General features: G+C 42.0%; 1 protein-coding gene across 1 annotated transcript in view; it reads right to left on the bottom strand.

Annotated features, from left to right (window-relative positions):
- Positions 1 to 18,370: 18,370 nt before the first annotated feature.
- Positions 18,371 to 23,359, bottom strand: part of GALNT6 (polypeptide N-acetylgalactosaminyltransferase 6) — a 97,983-nt gene continuing 92,994 nt past the window's right edge. Inside the window, exons 8-11 of the mRNA XM_075851934.1 lie at positions 23,333 to 23,359; positions 21,716 to 21,817; positions 20,851 to 21,009; positions 18,371 to 20,169 (exon numbers count right to left, since the gene is read on the bottom strand). The exon at positions 23,333 to 23,359 is cut by the window's right edge and continues 105 nt beyond it. Of these exons, the coding sequence (XP_075708049.1) occupies positions 20,056 to 20,169; positions 20,851 to 21,009; positions 21,716 to 21,817; positions 23,333 to 23,359 (402 nt within the window). The 3' untranslated portion in view covers positions 18,371 to 20,055. The remainder of the gene's footprint in view (positions 20,170 to 20,850; positions 21,010 to 21,715; positions 21,818 to 23,332) is intronic.

The raw sequence follows: 23,359 nt of genomic DNA, 5'->3' as shown, positions 1-23,359 counted from the left end.
AAAATCGCGTGTCTCTTCGTATGCCATTTTTGCTGTACACTCTGCATCGCTTTTGGGGGTATTTGTTTTTTTTAGTAGCAGGTACAGGGTGTAGAACAGGGGTCTCAACACTGGCGTAGCTATAGGGGTCGCAGCGGTCGCAATTGCGACCGGACCCCGAACCCAGGGGGGCCCACAGCCCCCCGCACCACATCAATAAAAAGTTACTTTAGTAACTCGGGCCGCGGGCCCCTGTTACTATAGTAACAGACTTTACTTACCTTCCTGGTTCCGGATCGCAGCGGAGGTCCTGACGTCAAGCGCTGTGCGCAGCGCATGACATCACAGCGCTATTCGCCGCGCACAGCATCGAGATGACAGAACTACCGCCGCGGCTGAAGAGGAAGGTAAGATTAGCCCTGACTGGCGGGGTCCGACTCCCGGACCCGCCAATCAGCTGTTTTGAAGGGGCCGCAGCACTCGTACGAGAGCTACTCCCCTTCATTCCGGTCACTTCATTCCGGTCACACTGTGAATCGGTGTCGGCGATTCACAGTGTGAGCGAGTAGTGAAATGAAGGGGGAAGCAGCTGTCGTACGAGTGCTGTGGCCCCTTCAAAACAGCTGATTTGCGGGTCCCGGGAGACACATCAGCTATTGATGGCCTATCCTGTGGATAGGCCATCAATGTTTAGGGACTGCACAACCCCTAAGCCTACGATGTAGCAGGCTTAGGGGGCCCATGTGACAGGATCACAGATTGTGTGATGCTGTCTGCTGGGCCCTGTATCTAAGCCAATCACATGGTAGGCTTAGATACATGGCCCATGCGTGATCCTGTCTGCTGGGCCCTGTATATAAGCCTACCACACTGTAGGTTTAGATACAGGGCCCCAGCACACAGTAATCTTATACTGTATAAGATTACTGTCTGCTGGACCCTGTAACTAAACATACGTTGTGGTAGGCTTATATACAGGGTCCCACAGACAGTATCACACATGGGCCCTGTATCTAAGCCTAACACATGTGTTACTAATCATTTTTCTTGTGCGTTTTCTTACAGGTTCGGTCGTTGGACTACGGCGGATTCCAGGACTACTTAGATGACAGCTTTTTTTTTATTATCAATAAAATGGTTAATGAGGGTTGTGTGGGTTTTTTTTTTTTATTTCAATAAAATATTTTTTCTATGTCTGTGTTTTTTTTTAAACTATATTACTACCGCCTTTGTAATGGCCGCCGGCTGATTGACAGTATCCATTGCTAAGGCGGGGCTTAGTGTTAGCCGGTGCAGAGGCTAACACTAACCCCCTTTATTACCCCGGTACCCACCGTCACCAGGGGTGCAGGGAAGAGCCGGCTACGATCCAGTACCTGACCATCTGTAGTGATGGTCAGGTACTGGGGTGGCCGCAGGCTGGTATTATCAGGAGGGGAAAGGCCAGATACAGTGGCCCTTCCCACCCTGGTAATGCTAGGCTGCTGCTGCTTTATTGTATCTGGCTGGTTATGAAAAATGGGGGGACCCCACGTCATTTAAAAAAAAAAATATATATAATAATAATTGGAAAGAACGATGTCGGGTCCCCCCCAATTTTCATAACCAGCCAGATACAACACAGCAGCAGCAGGCAGCATTACCAGGGTGGTAGGGGCCACTGTTTTTGGCCTTCCCCAGCCTAATACTACCAGCCCGCGGCCACCCCGGTGCCGGCCCGTCACTACAGATGGACGGGTACTGGTTCGTACCCGACTCTTCCCAGCACCCCTGGTGGCGGTGGGTACCGGGGTAATAATGGGGGTTAGTGTTAGCCTCTGCACCTGCTAACATTAAGCCCCGCCTTAGTAATGGAGGTTGTCAATCATCCAGTGGCCATTACTAAGGCGGTGATAATAAAGTTTAAAAAGATACAAGCACATAGAAAAAATATTTTATTGAAATAAAAAAACAAAACCCCCATTAACCATTTTATTGAGAATAAAAAAAACGCCGTCATTGAAGTCCTCGTATCCGAAGTCCAACAACCGAACCTGTAAAAAAAACACAAACACACAAAAATAATCAGTAACACATAAAGAAGCAAAATTATTATTCTTACCTTTCCTGGGTCCAACGCTGGAGCCGCAATGTCAGCGAGCTGAGCCCTGTATCTAATCCTATCATGTGTGATACTGTCTGCTGGGCCCTGTATCTAATCCTATCATGTGTGATACTGTCTGCTGAGCCACTGTATCTAATCCTATCATGTGTGATACTATCTGCTGAGCCACTGTATCTAATCCTATCATGTGTGATACTGTCTGCTCAGCCACTGTATCTAATCCTATCATGTGTGATACTGTCTGCTGAGCCAATGTATCTAATCCTATCCATAGTTTATAGGGTCGTAGTGCTATAGATATGCTATGCTGTCTCCTATACACACATTTTTTTTTGGGCGGACACATATGTATTGGGGCTATTTCCCCTGACATTTTAAGCCCTTTGGGTATGTTCACACGGCAGCGTCCATTATGGCTGAAATTACGGTGCTGTTTTCAGGAGAAAACAGCACCGTAATTTCAGCCATAAAGGCATGTGCAGGCGTCTTTCGCTGCGTCCATTACGGACGTAATTGGAGCTGTTTTTCCATGGAGTCCATGGAAAACGGCTCCATTTACATCTGAAGAAGTGACAGGCACTTCTTTGATGCGGGCGTCTTTTTTACGCGCCGCCTTTTGAGAGCGGCGCGTAAAAAAAATGACCATCGGCACAGAACATCGTAAGACCCATTCAAATGAATGGGCAGATGTTTGGCAACGCTTTTGAGCCGCATTTTCGGAGATAATTCAATGCTAAAACGCCCGAATTACGTCCGTAAATAGTGTGTGTGAACCCAGCCTTAGTGACACCCTGGCTGCTAGTGCTGCATTGTTGGGTCACTTAGGAGACCCAGCGATGCAGCTGAAAGCTGCGGACCGTTGGCCATGAGAAGTTTGCGGGGGGGGGGCCAATAAGAACTTTTGCATTGGGGCCCATGAGCCTTTAGCTACGCCCCTGGGTCTCAAGCACGCGGCAACCAACAACCAGCTCCAAGAGTTCATCTGTAATGAACATTTAAAAAAAAAATCAAGGGCTGTAAAATTTTCCACATTTAGGCCAGTTTAACACAAGCGTGTTGGTACGGTATATACGGTCCGCATGTCGGCCGCATTTCCCGGACCAAACACAGATCAGGAAGCCTAGCTCCTAGCATCATAGTTATCTATGACACTTGGTGTCACTGCCTCTCCGCGGAACTACTGTCCCGTACTAAAAACATGATTACAGTACGGGACAGTTGTCCCGCAGCGAGGCAGTGACACCCAGCGTCATAGATAACTACGATGCTAGGAGCCCGGCTTCCTGCACTGTGTTCCGTCCGGGAAATACTCAGACCGAACACGCTCGTGTGAATCCGGCCTAATATTTATCCTTCGTGTAACAATGATGATTCTGAGGGTAAATGATTCTGTGGGTAACCACTCAATATATTCTGGCGCAATAGAGTGGGCTGTGTTTTGCGGTGCTTCAGCTACATGCCCTGTGCTTCTGGACTCTGCAGGGACACTTGCATTTGCAGAAAGCGTATCACTATCGTCGCTATCACTGGTAGATCAAATTTCTACAGCAGACGCGGTTTCTATTGCTTTCATCAGATTCAGAACATAATATGGCGTATGCCTCTTCCACCGTGAACCTTCTATGGGCCAGTCTACTTACAAATATACGGATGTAGCCATCTTTAATTCAACTCTGATAACTTGCTGCAGCGTGACATTACACAACAAAAGTCATTGCAAAGCCATTGAAAAAGTCAAGATAAGGGATCTAGCCATTATTTATTTAATGCGTTAAAAGTCAATATAAAGATGGCTACATCTGTACACACGTACGACAAAGACTGTAACTAGACGCACGTATGACAGATTTAGTTTCTGTGACTTTTTTTTTAACATGCCATTTTCTGAACACCTCCAAACATTTGCCCATTGATTTCAATGGGAAAACCGGCGTTTCGATCTGACGGGGTGTTTTTTTTACGCGGTTGTTTGAAAAACGGCACGTAAAAAATCGCCCCGTAAAAATAAGTGCATGTCACTTCTTGAGCCGTTTTTCATTGTGTCAATAAAAAAACAGCTCCAAAAATGGCCGCAAAAAACACATAAAAAAACGCTGTATGATTAAAAACGTCTGGAAATCAGAGGCTGTTTTCCCTTGAAAACAGCTCTGTATTTTACAGCCGTTTTTACTTTACCTGTGAACATAACCTAAAACTTTTTTTTACTTTTACATTTTTTATACACAAACAAAATAAAGACGTCACACACGTACGCTACACAAAAAACTGCCTAACCCTAGGCTAACCCGAAGGATAACCCTAGCCTAGTTATATAATGTGTATAAAATTTATATATTATATGTATATATTTTTTAAGTGTCTTTTATTTAAAGTGGCTCTGTCACCACATTATAAGTGCCCAATCTCCTACATAATGTGATAGGCGCTGTAATGTATGGAACAGTGTTTTTTATTTAGAAAAACAATCAATTTTCACTAAGTTATGACCTATTTTAGCTTTATGCTAATGACTTTCTTAACCCCTTAAGGACGCAGCCTTGTTTTGGCCTTAAGGCTCCGAGCCCATTTTTTAAATCTGACATATTTCACTTTATGTGGTAATAACGTCGGAATGCTTAAACACATCCAAGTGATTCTGAGATAGTTTTCTCGTGACACATTGGGTTTTAGGTTAGTGGTAAAATTTGTGCAATATATTCAGTGTATATTTGTGAAGAAATTGCAAAATGTAGAGAAAATTTTGAAAAAATAGAATTTTTCTGAATTTAAATGCATCTGTTTGTAAAACAGATGGTTATACCCCCCAAAATAGTTACTAGTTCACATCTCCCATATGTCTACTTTAGATTGGCATTGTTTTTTGGACATTTTTTTATTTTTCTTGGACGTTACAAGGCTTAGAACATAAACAGCAATTTCTCATATTTTTAAGAAAATTTCAAAAGCCTTTTTTTTTAAGGTACCTGTTCAGTTCTGAAGTGGCTTTGAGGGGCCTATGTATTAGAAACCCCTATAAAACACCCCATTTAAAAAACTAGACGCCTCAAAGTATTCAAAACATTTAGAACGTTTTTTTGTAACCCTTTAGGCATTTCACAGGAATTAAAGCAAAGTGGAGGTGAAACTTGCAAATTTAATTTTTTCTTGCTGAATTTCAATTGTATTCCACAGAAGATGTTACCAGAGAAACAATACTAAATATGTATTGTCCAGATTCTGCAGTTTTTTAAAATGTCCCACATGTGGCTCTAGTGTGCTCGTGGACTAAAACACAAGCCCCAGAAGCAAAGAAGCACTTAGTGCATTTTGGGGCCTCTTTTTTATTAGAATATATTTTAGGCAGCATGCCAGGTTTGAAGAGGTGTTGAGGTGCCAAAACCGTAGAAATCCCCCAAAAGTGATCCCATTTTGGAAACCACACCCCTCAAGGAATTCATGTATGTTTGTTGTTACCATTTTGACCACACAGTTTTTTCACAGCACGTATTTGAATTGGGCTGTGAAATTTAGAAAATTTAACTTTTTCCAATAAGATGTTTTTGATAAAATTTCTTATTTTCACAAGAAATAAAATACCCCATTTTGTTGCCCAATTTATCCTGAGTGCGGCAATACCCCATTTGTGGTGATAAACTGCCATTTTGGCCCATGAGAGGGCTCAGAAGGAAAGGAGCGCTATGTTGTTTGTTGGAGTCCAGATTTTGCTGGATTGGTTTTCGGGTGCCATGTCGCATTTGCAGAGCCCCAGAGGTATCAAAGCAATGGAAACCCACCAGAAGTGACCCCATTTTGGAAACGACACCCCTCAAGGAATTGATTTATGGCTGTTACCATTTTGAACGCTCAGTTTTTTCACAGCACGTATTTCGATTGGTCTATGAAATGAAAAATGTTTTATTTTTTTCAATAAGATGCCATTTTTGATCAAAATTTCTTATTTTCGCAGGGAACAAAATACCCCATTTTGTTGCCCAATTTATCCTGAGTGCGGCAATACCCTATTTGTGGTGATAAACTGCCGTTTGGGCCCATGGGAGGACTCAGAGGGAAAGGACCACCATTTGGCCTACTGGAGCTTTTCTGGTACTAAGTCATGTATGCAGAAGCCCCTGAGGTACCAGTACAGTTGAAACCCCCAAGAAGTGACCCCATTTTAAAAACGACACCCCTTAAGACATTCATCTAGAGGTGTAGTTAGCATTTTGACTCCACAGGTACTGTGTAAAAGATAATGTGCAGCAGATGGTGCAGAGTGAGATTTGCATTTTTTTTTTATATATATGCCATGTCAGTGTCCGATATATTGTGCCCAGCATGTGCCACTGGAGATATACACCGCATAAACTGGAATGTGGGTTCTTCCGGGTGCGGCAATACCCTACATGTGGCTGTTATTAGCTGACTAGGCACACGGCAGGGCTCAGAAGGGAAGGACCACCATTTGGCCTACTGGAGCTTTTCTGGTGCCAAGTCATGTATGCAGAAGCCCCTGAGGTACCAATACAGTTGAAACCCCTGAGAAGTGACCCCATTTTAAAAATGACACCCCTTAAGACATTCATCTAGAGATGTAGTGAGCATTTTGACCCCACAGGTATTGTGTAAAAGGTAATGCGCAGCAGATGGTGCAGTGTGAGATTTGTAAATTTCTATATATCTATGCCATTTCAGTGTCGAATATATTGTGCACAGCATGCGCCACCGGAGATATACACCCCATAAACTGTAATGTGGGTTCTCCTGGGTACAGCAATACCTTACATGTGGCTGTTATCAGCTGCCTGGGCACACAGCAGGGCTCAGAAGGGAAACATGAGGGGGATAAGCTGTGTGGAGTGCGTCAGGGTAGATTAAAAATCTAAGGGACGTATGGTAAATTTTAAAACACTTTCATACAGAGCCCTGGTTGTTCGGGACACGTGTCACATTGATATATTGTGTCCTCCCTTATCCCCCTCTTATAGCAGACTTTGCACCTCTTTTGACTTTTTCCCTTCTTGCCAGTTTGGGGAACTTCTTCTGGAAAGTGTTGCCCTGGTACGATGCATGTGGCCTCACTTCCAGAAGTACGGAGTGCCCCCTTCTTGGTCCCTAAAGATTAGGTTCTTGATAATGATGTGCAGGGGCGTAGCTAAAGGCTCATGGGCCCGGGTGCAAGAATTCAGCTTGGGCCCCCCTACCACTCCACAGCACCACCATCATCATTATCATCAGACCCCTGTGCATGCCTATGCCCAGACGCTTTGCCCAACAGCCCCCATAGTATAATGCCCCCACACAGTATAATGCTCCCATAGCTGCCCCCACACAGTATAATGCCCCCCCATAACAGCCCCATACGGTATAATGCTCCCCTTATCAGCCCCCCATACAGTATAATTCCCCCATATCAGCCCCCATTCAGTATAATGCCCCCATCTTATCAGCCCCCATGCCATATCTGCCCCCCATGCAGTATAATGCCCCCCATACAGTATAATTCCCCCATATCAGCCCCCATGCAATATAATGCCCCCCCATCTTATTAGCCCTCATGCCTTATCAGCCCCCCATGCAGTATAATGCCCCCGCAATATCAGACCCCATACAGTATAATGCCCCCATATGTGCATAATAAAAAAAATAGCATAATTACTTACCTATCCCCGTTCCCACGTCGGGTGGAGGATCCTTCACCTCCTCCGGTCTGTGCTATGAGTGACTCAGCGCAGACAGGCGCGATGATGTCGCTACATCCCGCCTACCTGCGTCGAGCCGCTCAGGGCACAGTGAATGCTGGATCAAGGAGATGCCAGCTCCTTGCTCCAGAATTGAATGGAACCGGGACCTCGGTGAGTGACTCGCGACCCCCCGGAGGTCTTCACACGAACCCCCAGGGGGACCCACAGTGTAGGGATGTCACGATACCAAAATTTGGACTTTGATACCGATACTTCGTTTACAGTAATAAAAAAAAAAAGTTCTTTCATTTTCTAATGTGAGGCGCGAGGTGTGATCATGAATTTTGAATGTGCCTCACATTAATAGTAATCCCATCATGTTTCATCCCAGTCATAATGGGTTAATGTGTAAGGTACATGATGGGGTTAATTACTATTAATGTGAGGCACATGGAGGTTAAATTCATCATCGCACCTCGTGCTTCACAATAAGTGATAGAAAGCAGTTTATTTTATTTTTTTACAGCGTACACATCACAAATAATGCAAAAAAAAACGTTGTGCAGGTTATTACGACCACGCCAATACCCAATATGTGTATATTTTATGTATTGAGACCTATTTTAATGTTTATTGTAAAAAAGGTGAATGTGTGTTTTTTTTATTTAACAATACTTTGTTTTTACTTTATTTTTAAACTTTAATATACTGGCATATATCAGATATGTGCCAGTACATTAGCCTGTGGAGGATAGCACACAGGCAGTTGTTAGGACATACCTCAGTATGCCTTAACAGGAAATATGGTAAGACAGCCCTGGGGTCCTTCAATAGACCCCAGGGCTGTCTGCCCATATATGGTATGGCCCTCGATCGCGTCACAGGAATTCCCTGTGACACGATCCAGGGGCATCCCCCTCCTCACTTTCCCCTGAATGCTGCAGTCGGCTTTGATTGCAGCATTCAGGAGAATAGCGGCGGAGATGAGAGGTTCCTCTGATCTCCGCCGTTATAGAGCGGGGCTGCGACTGTGCAATACAGTCATTGCCCCGCTCCTGACAGTAAGTGCGCGCGCGGTCAGCATGAGGAGATGCTGCCGGCGCTGCACTAATGAGCGGCAGTTCAGGCACTGGAGACAGAACATGGGGGTGCCATGTTCTGTCTTCAGTGCCGCAGATCATTAGTGCAGCGCCGGCCGAATCACATCCTGACGGCGCGCACATGTCAGGACTCAGGAGCGGGACAATGGCTGTATTACACAGCCGCAGCCCCGCTCTCATAGTCATGTGTACTATACTGTATTGTGTTGTATTGTGAAGTTTGCGGTGGAGAGAGGAGGGGGGGCTGTGATTTAACGCCCCCCCTCCTCTCCACCACAAACAGCACAATACATTACAAGGCATCACAACACAACACATTACATCACAATACATTACAACACAACACAGACTGCAGCTCACCTGGAGTCCTCGGCACCGACTCTTCCACTCCACTGTCCGGAAGACGTGTCACGTGACAACACGGTCACATGGTACACTAAGTGTACCATGTGACCGTAACCGGGAAGTGCCGGCTTTACAGCACAGAAGATTTTTTTTGGAAGCATACATTATGGCAACGGGGGCCCGTGGGCCCCCCAGGCTTAGGGGCCCGGTCGCAAGTGCGACCGCTGCGACCCCTATAGCTACGCCACTGATGATGTGCAGAGCCAGCTTCTTATACCACACCGCATGGCGCTGTAGGACTTCAGGACTTGATTTGACAAGTCCACCCCTCCCATGTACCTATTGTAGTCCAGGATGCAGTCTGGTTTGGGGGTCTCTGTACTGGTAACTCGTACAGGTACATGGGTACTGGTGTGGCCATGTATTGTTGTCAATACAAGGACATCTCTCTTGTCCTTGTACTCGACACACAAGATGTTGCTGCTAGATTGTGCCCTGCCCTCACCCCTTCTGAGTGTTTGCCCAAGCAGAGACTTAGGGAGGCCTCTCAGATTTCTTCTCGCAGAGCCACATGCCGCAGTACTTCTGGAAGCGAGGCACTTGAATAGTGGGACGCTGGTATAAAAATTATCCAGGTAGAGGTGGTAACCCTGGTCCAGCAGTGGGTGCACCAAATCCCACACAATTTTTGCATTAACTCCCAGTAAGGGGGGGCATTCTGGGGGCTGAATACTGCTGTCCTTCCCTTCATATATCCTAAATTTGTACGTATACCCTGATGCACTCTCGCACAGCTTATACATCTTCACACCATACCTTGCCCTCTTACTCGGCAGGTACTGGCGGAATTGAAGCCTCCCTTTAAAATCTACCAAGGACTCATCAATAGAAATACACTTCTCGTGGGTGTATTCTTGGGAAAACCGGGCACTAAAACGGTCTAATAGGGGTCTCCGTTTATACAAACGGTCAAAACTGGGGCCATCTCAAGGTGGGCAATGCTTATTATCAGTATAATGTAAGAAGCAAAGTACTGCCTAATTTTTTTTTTGTTAGGTTACAGTTCAGTTCTGAAGTTGCTTGGAGGGGCCTATATATTGGAAACTCCTATGAAACACCCAATTTTAGAAACTAGACCCCTCAAAGTATTCACAACAGCATTTAGAACGTTTATGAACCCTTTAGGTGTTTCACGGGAATTTAGAGCAAAGTAGAGGTGAAATTTACATAGTTTTTATTTTGTCAGAAAATCCTTTTTATTAAATTTATTTCTATAACACAAAAGGTTTTACCAGAGAAACGCAACTTAATACTTATTGCCCAGATTCTGCAGTTTTGAGAAATATCCCACATGTGGCCCAAGTGCACTAATGGACTGAAGCACCGGCCTCCGAAGCAAAGGATCACCTAGAGGATTTTGAGGCCTCCTTTTTATTAGGCACCATGTCCGGTTTGAAGAGGCCTTGTGGTGCCAAAACAGTGGAAACCCCCCAAAAGTGACCCCATTTTGGAAACTAGACACCTTGAGGAATTCATTGTAGTTTTCATGGGGTGCATGTGCCTTTTTGATTCCATTTTTAAGTGGCGTGGTGACTAAAAAACAGCAATTCTACTATTGTTTTTTTATTCTATTTTTTTACAGCGTTCACCGTGCGCTATAAATGACATATTCACTTTATTCTGCGGGGCAATACGATTACGGCGATACCATATGTTTACAGTTTTTTTTATGTCTTATGGCGTTTGCACAATAAAATAAGTTTTTAAAAAAATCATTTTCTTTTTGTGTTGCCATATTCTAAGAGCCAGAACTTTTTTATTTTTCCATTAATAAAGCCGTGCGAGGACTTATTTTTTGCGTAACGAACTGTAGTTTCAATCATTACCATTTTTAGGTACATGCGACTTTTAGATCTCTTTTTATTCCATTTTTTGGGAGGTGAAGAGACCAAACAATTGTGATTCTGGTACGGTTTATTATTATTTTCTTTTACGGCGTTCACCGCGCGGGATAAATAACGAAATAATTTTGTAGTTCAGGCCGTTACGGACGAGGTGATACCAATTATGTATAGTTTATTTGTTTGTTTATATATTTTTATTAATAATAAAAGGACTGATAAGGGAAAAAGGGGGATTTTTACTTTTATCACTTTTAATTTCTTATTTTTACATGTCTTTTTTTAACTTTATTACTTTGTCCCACTAGGGGACTTGAGGACAGGAGGCCATGATCGCTATTCTAATACACTGCACTACATGCGTAGTGCAGTGTATTAGAGCTGTCAGCTACTCACTGACAGCAAGCATAGTGGGTCCTGACTTTGTCAGGACCCACTAGGCTTCCGTCGATGGCATAGCCAGACGCCATTGTTAGGTGTCCGGTTGCCATAGTCACCATCGCCGGTCGCTGTCGTATAGCAGGCCGGCGATGGTAGCTTAACGCCTAAAAAGCCGCGATTGCTATTGAATGCGGCTTTTAAGCGGTTAATCAGTGGGGACACAGCGATCGCTCCCCGCTATAGGAGCTGTGGCAACAGCTGTACAAGACAGCAGCTGTTACAGCTCCTGCATGTGTCGAGAAGACGGCTGAAATGGCCGTTACTCCCGCGACGTACTATTCCGTCACTAAGCGCGAACGGGGCAGTCAGCATGACGTAATAGTACGTCGCTGAGCGTTAAGGGGCGTGTTTTTACTTTTGAGCAAGTGGGCGTTGTGGAGAGCAGTGTATGACGCTGACCAATCAGCGTCATGCACTTCTCTCCATTCATTCCATTTGTACTCAGCACAGAGTGTGCTGTCACTTACATCCAAATTAACGTTACTGAAGTGTCTTGAGAGTTTATAAACATCGTGTCCAGCCAGGACGCGATGTCTATTAAACACTCCCGATGCTTCGGTAACGTTGTGTGTCACTTACTTGAGATCACGCTTGCTGTCATTTACAGCGAGATCACACTGTAAATGACAGCAAGCGTGATCTCAAGTAAGTGACACACATTAACGTTACCGAAGCGTCGGGAGTGTTTAATAGACATCGCGTCCTGGCTGGACGCTATGTCCATTTATTCTCAAGACACTTCAGTAACGTTAGTGTGGGTGTAAGTGACAGCACACTCTGTGCGGAGTAGAAATTGAATGAATGGAGAGAAGTGTATGATGCTGATTGGTCAGTGTCATACATTTCTCTCCACAACGCCCAGTTGGTCAAAAGTAAAAACACGCCCAGTTGGGCATTAAGAAATTATTTGGAATAAAGCTAAAATAGGTCATAACTTGGTGGAAATGTATCGTTTTTCTAAATAAAAAACACTGCTGTTACCTACATTACAGCGCCTGTCACATTATGTAGGAGATAGGGCACTTATATTGTGATGACAGAGCCTCTTTAACTTTTGTGATCAATTTGAATGGTTCTCGCAGTCATCATGTGATCGGAGACCACTGCTATTAGTCTCCGATTATTGCTCTGAAGCCTTAGGCTGTTGCTAACAACCTTGGCATCACAGACAGATTGCGCAATGCTCGCAAAACAACTTCTGAAGTGCCGCCGTGAAAAGGCAGGCTTCAGAAGAACTAACCGAAACGGCCGCCGTAAAAAGGCTATACGGCGGACGTTAAGGGGTTAAAGGAGTTTTCTGACATTCATATAATTTTTTCTTTTAAAGCTGGGTAGTGTGTCCTAATGCCCCCCACATACCTGTATCAGTCATTTGCCTCCCGGTCGGGTACTGCTGCCGTGCTCCAGTTTGTTTACATTGTGACCGCTCGGTCCACGGCTGTTTCCTATCGCCCTCCCAAACTGCAAGTCCCATGGGCATAGCGCCCCTCCCCGAACACCTCCAGTATGACTTAGTCCGCCAACTCCACCTCCCATTTACGTCTTTTCCATCCCATCCGTTATTCTCGGACTTGTTTAAAAGATTAGGGAAAACCAGAGGAAAGCATAATTTATGCTCGCTTAATTTTTCCCATCATCCCTCTTGAACTGAACTGGAAGGCATGCTGAAATATATAATGAAAACAAAAGGCATGTTTTTCTCTTCTTACTCCAGGAGATCAAATTGAGATCCCTTCGTGGCTAAAAGAAAAGATTACCTAGGACATGGCACAATTTACAACAAAAGAGGGGCGTTCCAGATACAACAGAGATCAAAACTTCAAGACCAAGAAGTCCAAGAAGTCCTCTGACCAGAAAAGTCAGGGCCAATGAGGCCAGGCTACTGGATCCACCTGTAGGCAGCAGACTTCAGACCTTTGCATCTTAGTCGTCCAAAACTTCATCAGAAGCCTGGGTCCTCTCAACTATCCAGATGGGGTACACACTGGAGTTAAAACCTCGTCCATGGAATCGGTTGCTGTTAAATAAAAACAAAAATTCCACGGTCCTATAACTCCTACAGGAATTTATACAAAAAAAGGGCTTTGGATGAAGTTCCACCACTAGAAAGAGGCCAGGGAGTGTACTCTCCTATATTCGCTGTTCCCAAAGTGGGAGGAAGATGGCAGTTGGTCATAGGTATGACATATATGAACAAGTTTGTCAAACGGAAATTCAGGATGGTAAACATCCAATCAGTGATCGACATCCTTCAGCCCAACGATATGATAGCTGCTATCAACCTCATGGACACGAACCTACATATTCTGGTCCTCGAGGCTCACAGGAAGTTCCTCCACATTACTCCTCTTATTCAGGGTCAAATTTTTCATTTCCAATTTTCCTACCTACTTTTCAGGATTGCCTCTGCCCCCAGGGTATTTACCAAGGTGGCTGAGGTATTATCAGCAGCCCTCAGAACTAAAGGTATTTTGGAGAACCTATACCTAGAGGAATGACTCATCAGCGCCCAGGGCCGATTCTAGCTTTTTTGCTGCCTGAAACGAAAATTGAAATGGCGCCCCCCAGATTTTGATTGACATCCCCCTGGCTGTTCTACATCACTAGCAGCCTCCTCCCACTCTTGCGGATGCGCTGTTGCCTTGTACTTGATTGCGCGGTGCAGCCGGGCTGAGTACACCTCGCTACACGGTGCGTGCCCAAGTAGTACAAGGCAATGGCGCATCAGAGAAGGTTGGAGGAGTCTAGTAGTGATAACAACCAGGGGGATGTCAATCAAACATGGAAAAGGTGGAATTAGAGGCAAGACTATGTGACTCTTCAGGATAGCGGCACAGCCCCATGACTCTTTAATAAGTAATTAGCATATAGTGTGCACTGGTTTAAAAGTTGATGTTATAGATTTTGCTGCATCTGAAAAAAAAAACATACAGGGGAATGTTTGGAAATATTGTCAGGTCATGTATTACCGCATGGTGGCGTGTAAAGGTGTTAAAACTACTTGACAGGTTCCCATTAAATATACAACTAATTGAAAACAACTCCATCTGCCCTGCAATTTTGTTATTATAGATATATCCTATATAAATTACAGCATCAGAACCAAGCTCAGACATATATGGCTCCAGAACCAAGCTCAACACATATATACTTCCCCAGAACCAAGCTCAGTACATATATACAGCACCAGAATAACAGAACCAAGCTCAGTACATAAATACAGCACCAGAACCAAGCTTGTACATATACACAACAACAGAACCAATCTCAGTACATATATACAGCAACAGCACCAAGCGCAGTACATAAATACAGCACCAGAATCAAGCTCAATACATAAATACAGCTCAATTTAGTGCAACCCCTGCCGTATAGTTTGTACAGTGTAAAACTACAGCTTCCAGCTTGGCACGAACAACGGTAAGGATATGCTGGGAGATGCGGTTTCTCAAAAAAAAAATCATACCACCCATCATCTCGCTGCAGATCATACAGTGACTACAGCGCTGATTTATTTTCAGATTCTAGTTGTTCTTTTTCTCTTTTCTTCTCCACCCAGTCCAGACCTCTATGATAACTTCTTCTGCCCACAGCCCATTTCTGCAGTTTGCCGCTCAGATGTCTTCAGCTTCTCACTTTAACATTTCTGCCCCTATATACGAAGATAAAATTCTCATGATGCCACACACTCCACCCCTAAATATAATAGTTCCATACACTGCTCTTCTAATTCTAATAGCACCATACAATGTGTCCCTGATTATTATAGCACCATACACTGTGTCCCACACACACAGTGCTCCGTGTATGTAGTGCCCCCATACAGCCCCTGTAGATAGTGCCCTACATAGATCTCCCTGTAGATAGTGACCCACATATAGCCACCCTGTAGATAGCGCTCTGTATATAGCCCCCCTGTAGATAGTGCCCCACATATAGCCTCCCTGTAGATAGTGCCCCACATATAGCCTCCACTGTAGATTGTGCCCCACATATAGCTTCCCTCATAGATAACGCCACTCACACTTTTAAGTGTCAATGCAGGCCTGCTCTCTTCTGAGGTCTGCTGGGGCTGAACTATGCAAGCAGCACGATGACGTCATCGCTCCACTTGCATCACTGAAAGGCGTTGATTAGCAGTGCAGAATGTCTTGCCCCACCAATCAGCGCCTTTCAACAATGGAAGCGGCGCGATGACGTGGGTTCCTTGCAAATGTTCCTTCTGTCTCAAAAATAAATCAGGGAATAGTCCTTTTGAGTTAGGGGCTATCCTCGAACCTGAGCCTGCTTCATTTGAGGATAAAGGTCCTGGCATATCTTCAGCACTCTCGACCCTTCAGGACTTCTGAGGCATTTTCTCTTCAATTGCACAGGCCCAATAAAAGGAATAGAGCTAGCCAGTGAACTCTTGCCAGGTGGATTAGAGATCTTATCAAAAAGTGCTATAAATCTAGGTGGTCAAGATTCCTCACTAAATATCAGGGCACATTCAATCAGATCCATCACAGCCTCATGGGCCGAAAAGTCAAATTTCTCTCTGGATAAAATTTGTAAGGCAGCAACATGGGCATCACCATACAACTTCGTGAAGCACTATCAGCTGGATGTCCATTCGGCCTTTGTCCAGGGTTCGGCCTTTGGCAAACTAATGCTTTAAGCTGATACTACGTCTTCCCTTCCTTGATGGACTGCTTTCTAAGTCCCCTGTGTATGTGCTGCTGTAGGATGAATAGGAATTGGAAAATTTACTTACCTGAAATTTTCATTTCCTGGAGTCCAAGGCAGCACAATATCCCACCCAATAAGTTTCTATTGCTTGCAACTATGCATCTTCATTCTGCTCTCTGGGAGCTCTATAGGGGAGGCTGATTGCTTGATTGTTTTATTGCATGTAGTGCTTATTAAGCCTGTCTCTTCTATCCAGCAGCCAATAGACTTTAAGCCCTGTGTACTTGGACTCCAGGAAATGAAAATTTCAGGTAAGTAAATTTTCCTTACACAATTATCAATTGGCACCGCAAAACCCCTTTAAACTATTGCAACACTAGGTTTATTATCCCTGTACTGTGATGTCATTGTGCATATTATTCCTATAGTATAATGTGAAATTACTGTGTGCAATAACCATTTCCTATGCCATCACCATATCCATCTATTGTGACATCACTGAGTTTATGATCTTTGTTCTGTGACATCACTGGGATTCTTGGTTATTCTCTCGGACATCACTTTGTTATCCCTGTCCTGTTACATTACCGTGGTCTGTGACATCACTATGTTTATTATTCTTGCATTATGATGTTGTGTTTATTATCCACGTGCTGTGACATCACTGTGGTTCTTAGCTACTAGCTGTAAAATCCGTATGCTGATCATTCATGTTCTGTGCCATTGCTTGTGCACTTTTCCAATATAGTGATGTCACTATGTGCAATAATCATTTTATATTATTGCACAGTATTTACTACCCATACTCAGTGTTTTTACAAAACAGGAATAACACAATCATTATACAGGGATAATGCACACAGTGTGACCATCATCTTTGCATGTATGACCCCCTCACTATGACATTAATTCTGTTAATTATATTTGGTTATTACTCCTGTGTGTGACATCATTGTATGTATTATCCCTGTGCAGATAATAAAAAGTGGATAGGACAGTGAATGTTATCTCTGTATTGTGACTTCATTAAGTTTATCTTCACTGTATTGTGATATCACTGTATTTATCATACGTGCCCTGTTACAGATTTAGCATCAGGGTCCAAGAATAGAATAGGATATTGCATTAAAAAATTAGTGATTGGCAACTGGGACCCCACCAATCATATGAACTTAGTGGCTGTGGTGCTCCAAGGGGCGGTTCAGAGTTTTACCAGAAACCGCAACGCTCCTGTCCATGCATTGTGTCTAGTATTGTAGCTCAGCTCCATTCCTTTGAATAAGGCTGAGCTGCTAAGAACCAGAGTAAAGATGAGGGTGGTGCTGTATCTGGCAAAACTGCAAAGGGGCCCTAAAAGTGATAGTAGCCAGTTATTTATTGTGCTTGCTCCACATGAATGCCAACCACTTTTGCCTTGCCCTGTTCTAATGTATATTAGCTTAAAGGGTACACTTAGCGGGTGCTGGGCAGCCCATCTGATCTTATAGTATGGGCACAACTAATAGACTGTATGCCAGCATGGTGAATTACACATAACTGTGTGACTGGTAGACTTAAATAAACTATACCTGTGTACAATAACACCAAGCAGCCACCACCCTCATGAATAGCAGGCGTGAGAGTGGATGTTCAGCTGTATTTTGCACATGTGCGATCTTCCTCTATGTAGCATTGTGGTACGATGGTAAACTACTATTGGATGCTGGAGCTGAGTGTAGGATTGTTAGAATTTTAAAAGGCATACAGACATACACAGTGTGAAAGAGGAACAATCTCAGCCAGATATCGGCCTCTGAGGTGCCTGTACACAATATTAGCTGTGTGCTCTAACGAGTGGTCTTTAAAAAGGTAAAATATTTTCTCATCATGGGCATCTTCTTACTCATCCCAATGTATATATTATTTCTTTTTTTTACCTTGGCAGCAGCTGCCTGGCACGGATTGCTAAAGATAATCACAGTTTTACAATTTAAGATAAATGTTACATTTTTACTCTCATGTCAAGAATAACCTTACATTAAACTATAGTATTCTTCAGTTCAATTCTTCTCCAACACATAATCATCATCTTCTGTGTTAATCACGCCAAAGAGCTTTCTATCGCCTGCAAAAAGTGACATTTTACTCTGTAAGCCAACTATACCCCTGTGCTATCCAATTAGTCACTAGGACCCAATTTGAGAGTGTTTTATTAATAAAAGGCACCCGTCTTCTAGCTTTTAGAACATCAAGCTAGGTCTTCTGCTACGTACATACAAATATAAAGCCTGTTTGATATTGTGCTCCATCAAGACACAAACAGTTCTCCTTATAACACAATGAGAAATAGTATTTTATTTTAACTAACAGACTAGAACCATTTGCCCAATTCTTTTAACATTTTATACACAATGATTTCAAAATTATAAATACACAGAATCATTTGACATTCTGCTCTAGTTAAAGGAAGCCTAATTTAGGCATAGTCCTTACTGTTAAATTAATTGATCATAGAGTCACAGTGATTCAGCCTCATATTCACCATCATCCTCCCTAAAGAGGAAGAAAAAAAAACCTTCATCCTAATAGACATTTAACAATAAAACAATTAAAAACAAGACAAATTAAAACTGGGTGCATTTATACAAATGAAGCTACAATTCTGTATGTATCTCAACTGGTTGGAAAAAAATCAGGGATACAGGGACAATTGAAAGAGCACCGGTCATCTACCAGTTATGATATAGCAACCTACGATTTTCTTAGGAGCCAGCATCATGATAGATGGTATGTCATGACCTGAATTTCTGCCTCCAGCATCTATAAGTGGCAGGTGATCTTCAAACAAATCATCACGTACCATCTCCTTTAAAAATGTACAATAGTATCTGAAGCTAAATTAGCTTTTCATTCCTTTATAAAAACGTAAAAAAAAAAAAAAAGAATGGCAGTGATTTGGCTCTCATGGTCCATATAAATAAATAAAAAAATAAAAAAAAAAAGGCTATTGAGATTTTTTGTATGTCAGGGATCACAAATCCTGAAGGGTTAAAATTGTCCTACAGGCTGCCTTAAAAAAAAAGACAACAACAAAAAAAACAACAAGAAGGCAAAAATAATTTAATTTGGTAGATGCAGGTGTAATCCTCACAGCAGGTAATAATTTGAGCCGGTGGACTTGAAGTTTCATTTATCTCCTGTAGAAAGGATCATGTACTGGTAGCACCAATATCAATAGACCCCAGCAGGATAGTCTTTTAAACGTCTATAGGAGATAGATTGTGTAATCCAGTGTAGAAGACACTCACCTTGATATGCTCTAGAGTTATGCCATCTATGGCTTTCCGGCTGCTGTGGATATTTCTAGATTTGTGGATCCACAGCAGATGGAAATCCAGAGTTTCTTAAACCTGCTCTAGATATTCACCCGGAGTCCTCGAATTTTGCTACAAATAAACAAGAGCAGCATGTCACTTCACAGAGGAACCTCAACAAGACTCCAAGACTACAAGCATATGATCAATAATTGTATGTAGCACACTTGTAGTGTATAAAAGAGCAGCTAGTGCAAATCAACCTTGTTCAGATCATCCAAATGTCAAGTTAAGGGGCACCCAGCACCCACATTTTTCTGAAATGTCCCACTTATTTCAGAGTTTAGCTTCATGAATGCATTCTAATGGTGATGGTATTCTTTTGGTTATTGGCTCCTCCTTCAAGGCACCGTTCTAAAATGTAAACGTATCAGTGGAAGACAAAAAGTTAAAGGTTTTCTGGCTCTTGTGGTAACTTTTATCTTCAGATTCCTTAGCAGGATCCAGTGGAATGAAAGGCACTGAAAAGACGGAGAACCCACTTACAGTCAATATCTATGGGGATTAACTGAAGCCCCATCGTTGATGTATATCTCCACTATTGCATTCTATAGTTGTTGGATGTTCTCCTCGAGATGTCAGACACAAATTTGAACCAATGTTTTTCAGTAATCGCTCCTGGTTTTTTTGATAAAAAACAAAACAAAAAAAACACATTTACCATATGCTAACTTTTGGAAATACTGAAGTTAAAACTAAATGTGAAATTTCTGAATAGTCAAATATTATGTAAAGAGACAGCATAGTGCATCTAAAGTGGATCATTCTGGTAAGCAGCTATGTATCCCGAGCTTACCTCTTCAAAAATATACATAAAAATTGAAACAGAAGAGTCCATGCATAGAAAAAATAATCTTCACCTATCATACAAGCGATGTTTCAGCCATCTGAACCGTTATCAAGCTGTATGATCGTAAATAAAGAGATTTCCTATGCCTGGATATAACGGCTTGCATTTTTAGTATTGAATAAAAAATTTCTTTTTTTGCTTCAGTTTTCTTTTTATTGCTTTTCTTATTGTCACCCAGTGAAATAAAGAACTGGAAGTTTTACTCTAGATCTTTTCCATAACAACTCAAAAATTACGTTATGTGAGGGGTATAAAACAACATTAGTAGGGATTTACCCAAACATAACTACGGTAAATAACATCAGGATCCGACTGAAATAAGTCTAATTTATTTGCAAACTCCTAATTAGAAGCACATTGCCAGATAAGCATTTTGTTTTTTGCTTGGCAAGTCTTATTTTATTTTTTTATAGGGGACTACTGAAAATCTAAGGGGAATCATACTGTACCTTTGTGAATTCCCACTCTTCATTGCCTGGTATGCTTGTTCCTTTTCCCTTGAACTGGCACTCTCTGAGCTCTACCTGGCCTGGACCGTACTTGGAACATAAGCATAGCTGCTTCCCTATATTATGGCGCAGCTCCCTTTGTGTGGTATATTCAAAGTACTGTAAATCATGAACAAAGTAATTATTATTCAATGACACTGCAAATAATACATAAGAAACCTGTGTACAAAAAAAATACTGCACTACATAGTTATGGAATACTGTGTTGAGTAATACATTCTAATAGCCTGTAGATGTCGCTGTTGCTATAACAATTGAAGAATAAATTTATAAACTGTACAAACCTTGGGACAATACAGAGAATTTTTAATCCCAAAAGTCCTACCGCAGAATGCATCAGTTAGTCCTTCCATAAAATGACTGATAAAATTAAAATTGTAAACTCTGTTACACAGCAAATATTAACACAATGACTAATCTCAAGTTAAAGGGACATTCGGGTTCTGAGAATTTTTTGGTAATGGATGTAAATAATTAAAATGATGGAAAAAGGGATATTCTCCTGGACTATCAGTTTAAAAAATACCTTCACCCCTAAAGTTAATTTACAGATTTCTTTAGGAAATTGCTTAAAAAGCGAAATAATTAAATAGAGGCCAATTCATTGGTCTGTACGCTGGAATAAAAATAGACAGTAACAAATATTTAATTACACTTCATATTAAAAATGATCATAATGGTACATTTAAAAAAAAAAATGAACGCAAAAAAATGTTTCATGTAAAAAAATAAAATAGATTGCTAAAGAAATAAGTAAATATGAACTACTTATGTTACTTTGCCTCTACTGGTTTGCCGTGTGTACCTGGTTTCCTCCCATTCCATGGCAAGGGTACATGATTAAGGGCTTTCCTCCATGGTTGTTTTCCCCAACATCTAAGCAGTTCTGGGATCCTTCATTCTTAATCTAGAAGAAATATTTTAACATTAGCATACAATAATATTCTGTGTACCGTAAATTAACTTTTAAGGAAATGTATCTGAGAAAATCAAGTTTAAAACATATTCAAGAATGTTTGGCGATTTTTTTATTTTTATTTTCTATGCTATTATCTATATTTAATTTTTTAAACTCTTGCAGTTTTCACTCTGGCCACTGAGCCTTACGATAGACTGTCACTTCCTGTTCTGTAGAGATCACTTCTCAGCAGTCTCCTCATCATCACAGGCAGAATTACAATAATACGTAACAAACACACGCACACACACACACACACACACACACACACACACACACATACATACATACATACATATTATACACAGGATCCACCATTGACAGAAGTTGATTGACATAGCTCCTCTCCTATCCCTTCCTGTATAATGACCTCTGTACAGGTCATCGAGCATGCCTAGAGGTTATTTACATATTACAGCTTGGGCGCAGAATCATTAAAAAACAAAGACTTCTTAGGACATGGACACATGTAGTGGATTAGTTAAAAGGTTTCTTCGCTTTAGGCAATCCCTATTTGTTAGAAAGGTCCCTTAACAATGAACGGATTACAAATTGTACCCCTGCTGGGACTCCCAGTGATCAGCTGTAATCTTTGGGTAAACCTGAAAGAAAGCGTTAAATTTCCCTGCAGTGCCACAGTATGAGAAAAAAAACATCATTACACAGTGCCCATTCAAATCAGCGGGTTTGTGGAGTAATGCAGGACAGATCCTCCAGAACGAGAGGCACTCTTTGTCACCGTTCTCCACTCTGGCCAAAAAATGAAGACCCTGGAATGGGAAACCTGCCTCTATTAACTCTGAATTTCCGAATAGGGTACTGTATATAAAGATAGGTTTTCTAAACCAGACTACCCAGTTAATGTTCTGCAGTTAAAGTACAGTATAATGCACTTTAATAAAACCGTAAATATACAGTATGTTGGGGGGGGAAGTTTCACACAGATTTTAGGGTATGTTGTGGATTTTTAAATCCACAGCATGCACTATGTTATCTTCTTTTTTTTTTTTGCGGATATTATCCACAGTTATGCAATGGGTGAAGATCACAGCATGTAACATGAAGATTGTGCATTCATTTAACAAGATAAAATCCACTGTATGTGAACATAGCATTATACTTCTATTTTTGGATACGATGCAAAATTTCGGATAAAAATACAAATGCATGCATTGCAACATGTTTTTCCTCCAAAAAATGTTGTGCGGTTTTGTTGCGAACCATAGAAGATATTAAAAATGAGCTGAGAAATGTAATGGTTTCAGCTTTTATTTAATTCAAAAATTTTCATACGCAATTTAAAAAAATCCTTGGTATATGGTAACATTTCAGAAGATTATACCTAAGAGAAATTAGTGAATTATAAGATTCCATGTGCATGTGCGTGTCAGTGAAAAGTCTATAAGATAGGATAGATGTATGTTTGGTCACATTAGCATGTAAAACCATTTTTAAATCACTTACTGCTCCATAATATGTTGGCGTGAGATC

Source organism: Rhinoderma darwinii, chromosome 2, assembly GCF_050947455.1.
Source record: "Rhinoderma darwinii isolate aRhiDar2 chromosome 2, aRhiDar2.hap1, whole genome shotgun sequence".
In the NCBI taxonomy this organism is placed as follows: domain Eukaryota; kingdom Metazoa; phylum Chordata; class Amphibia; order Anura; family Rhinodermatidae; genus Rhinoderma; species Rhinoderma darwinii.
This window is presented reverse-complemented; position numbering and strand designations above follow the sequence as displayed.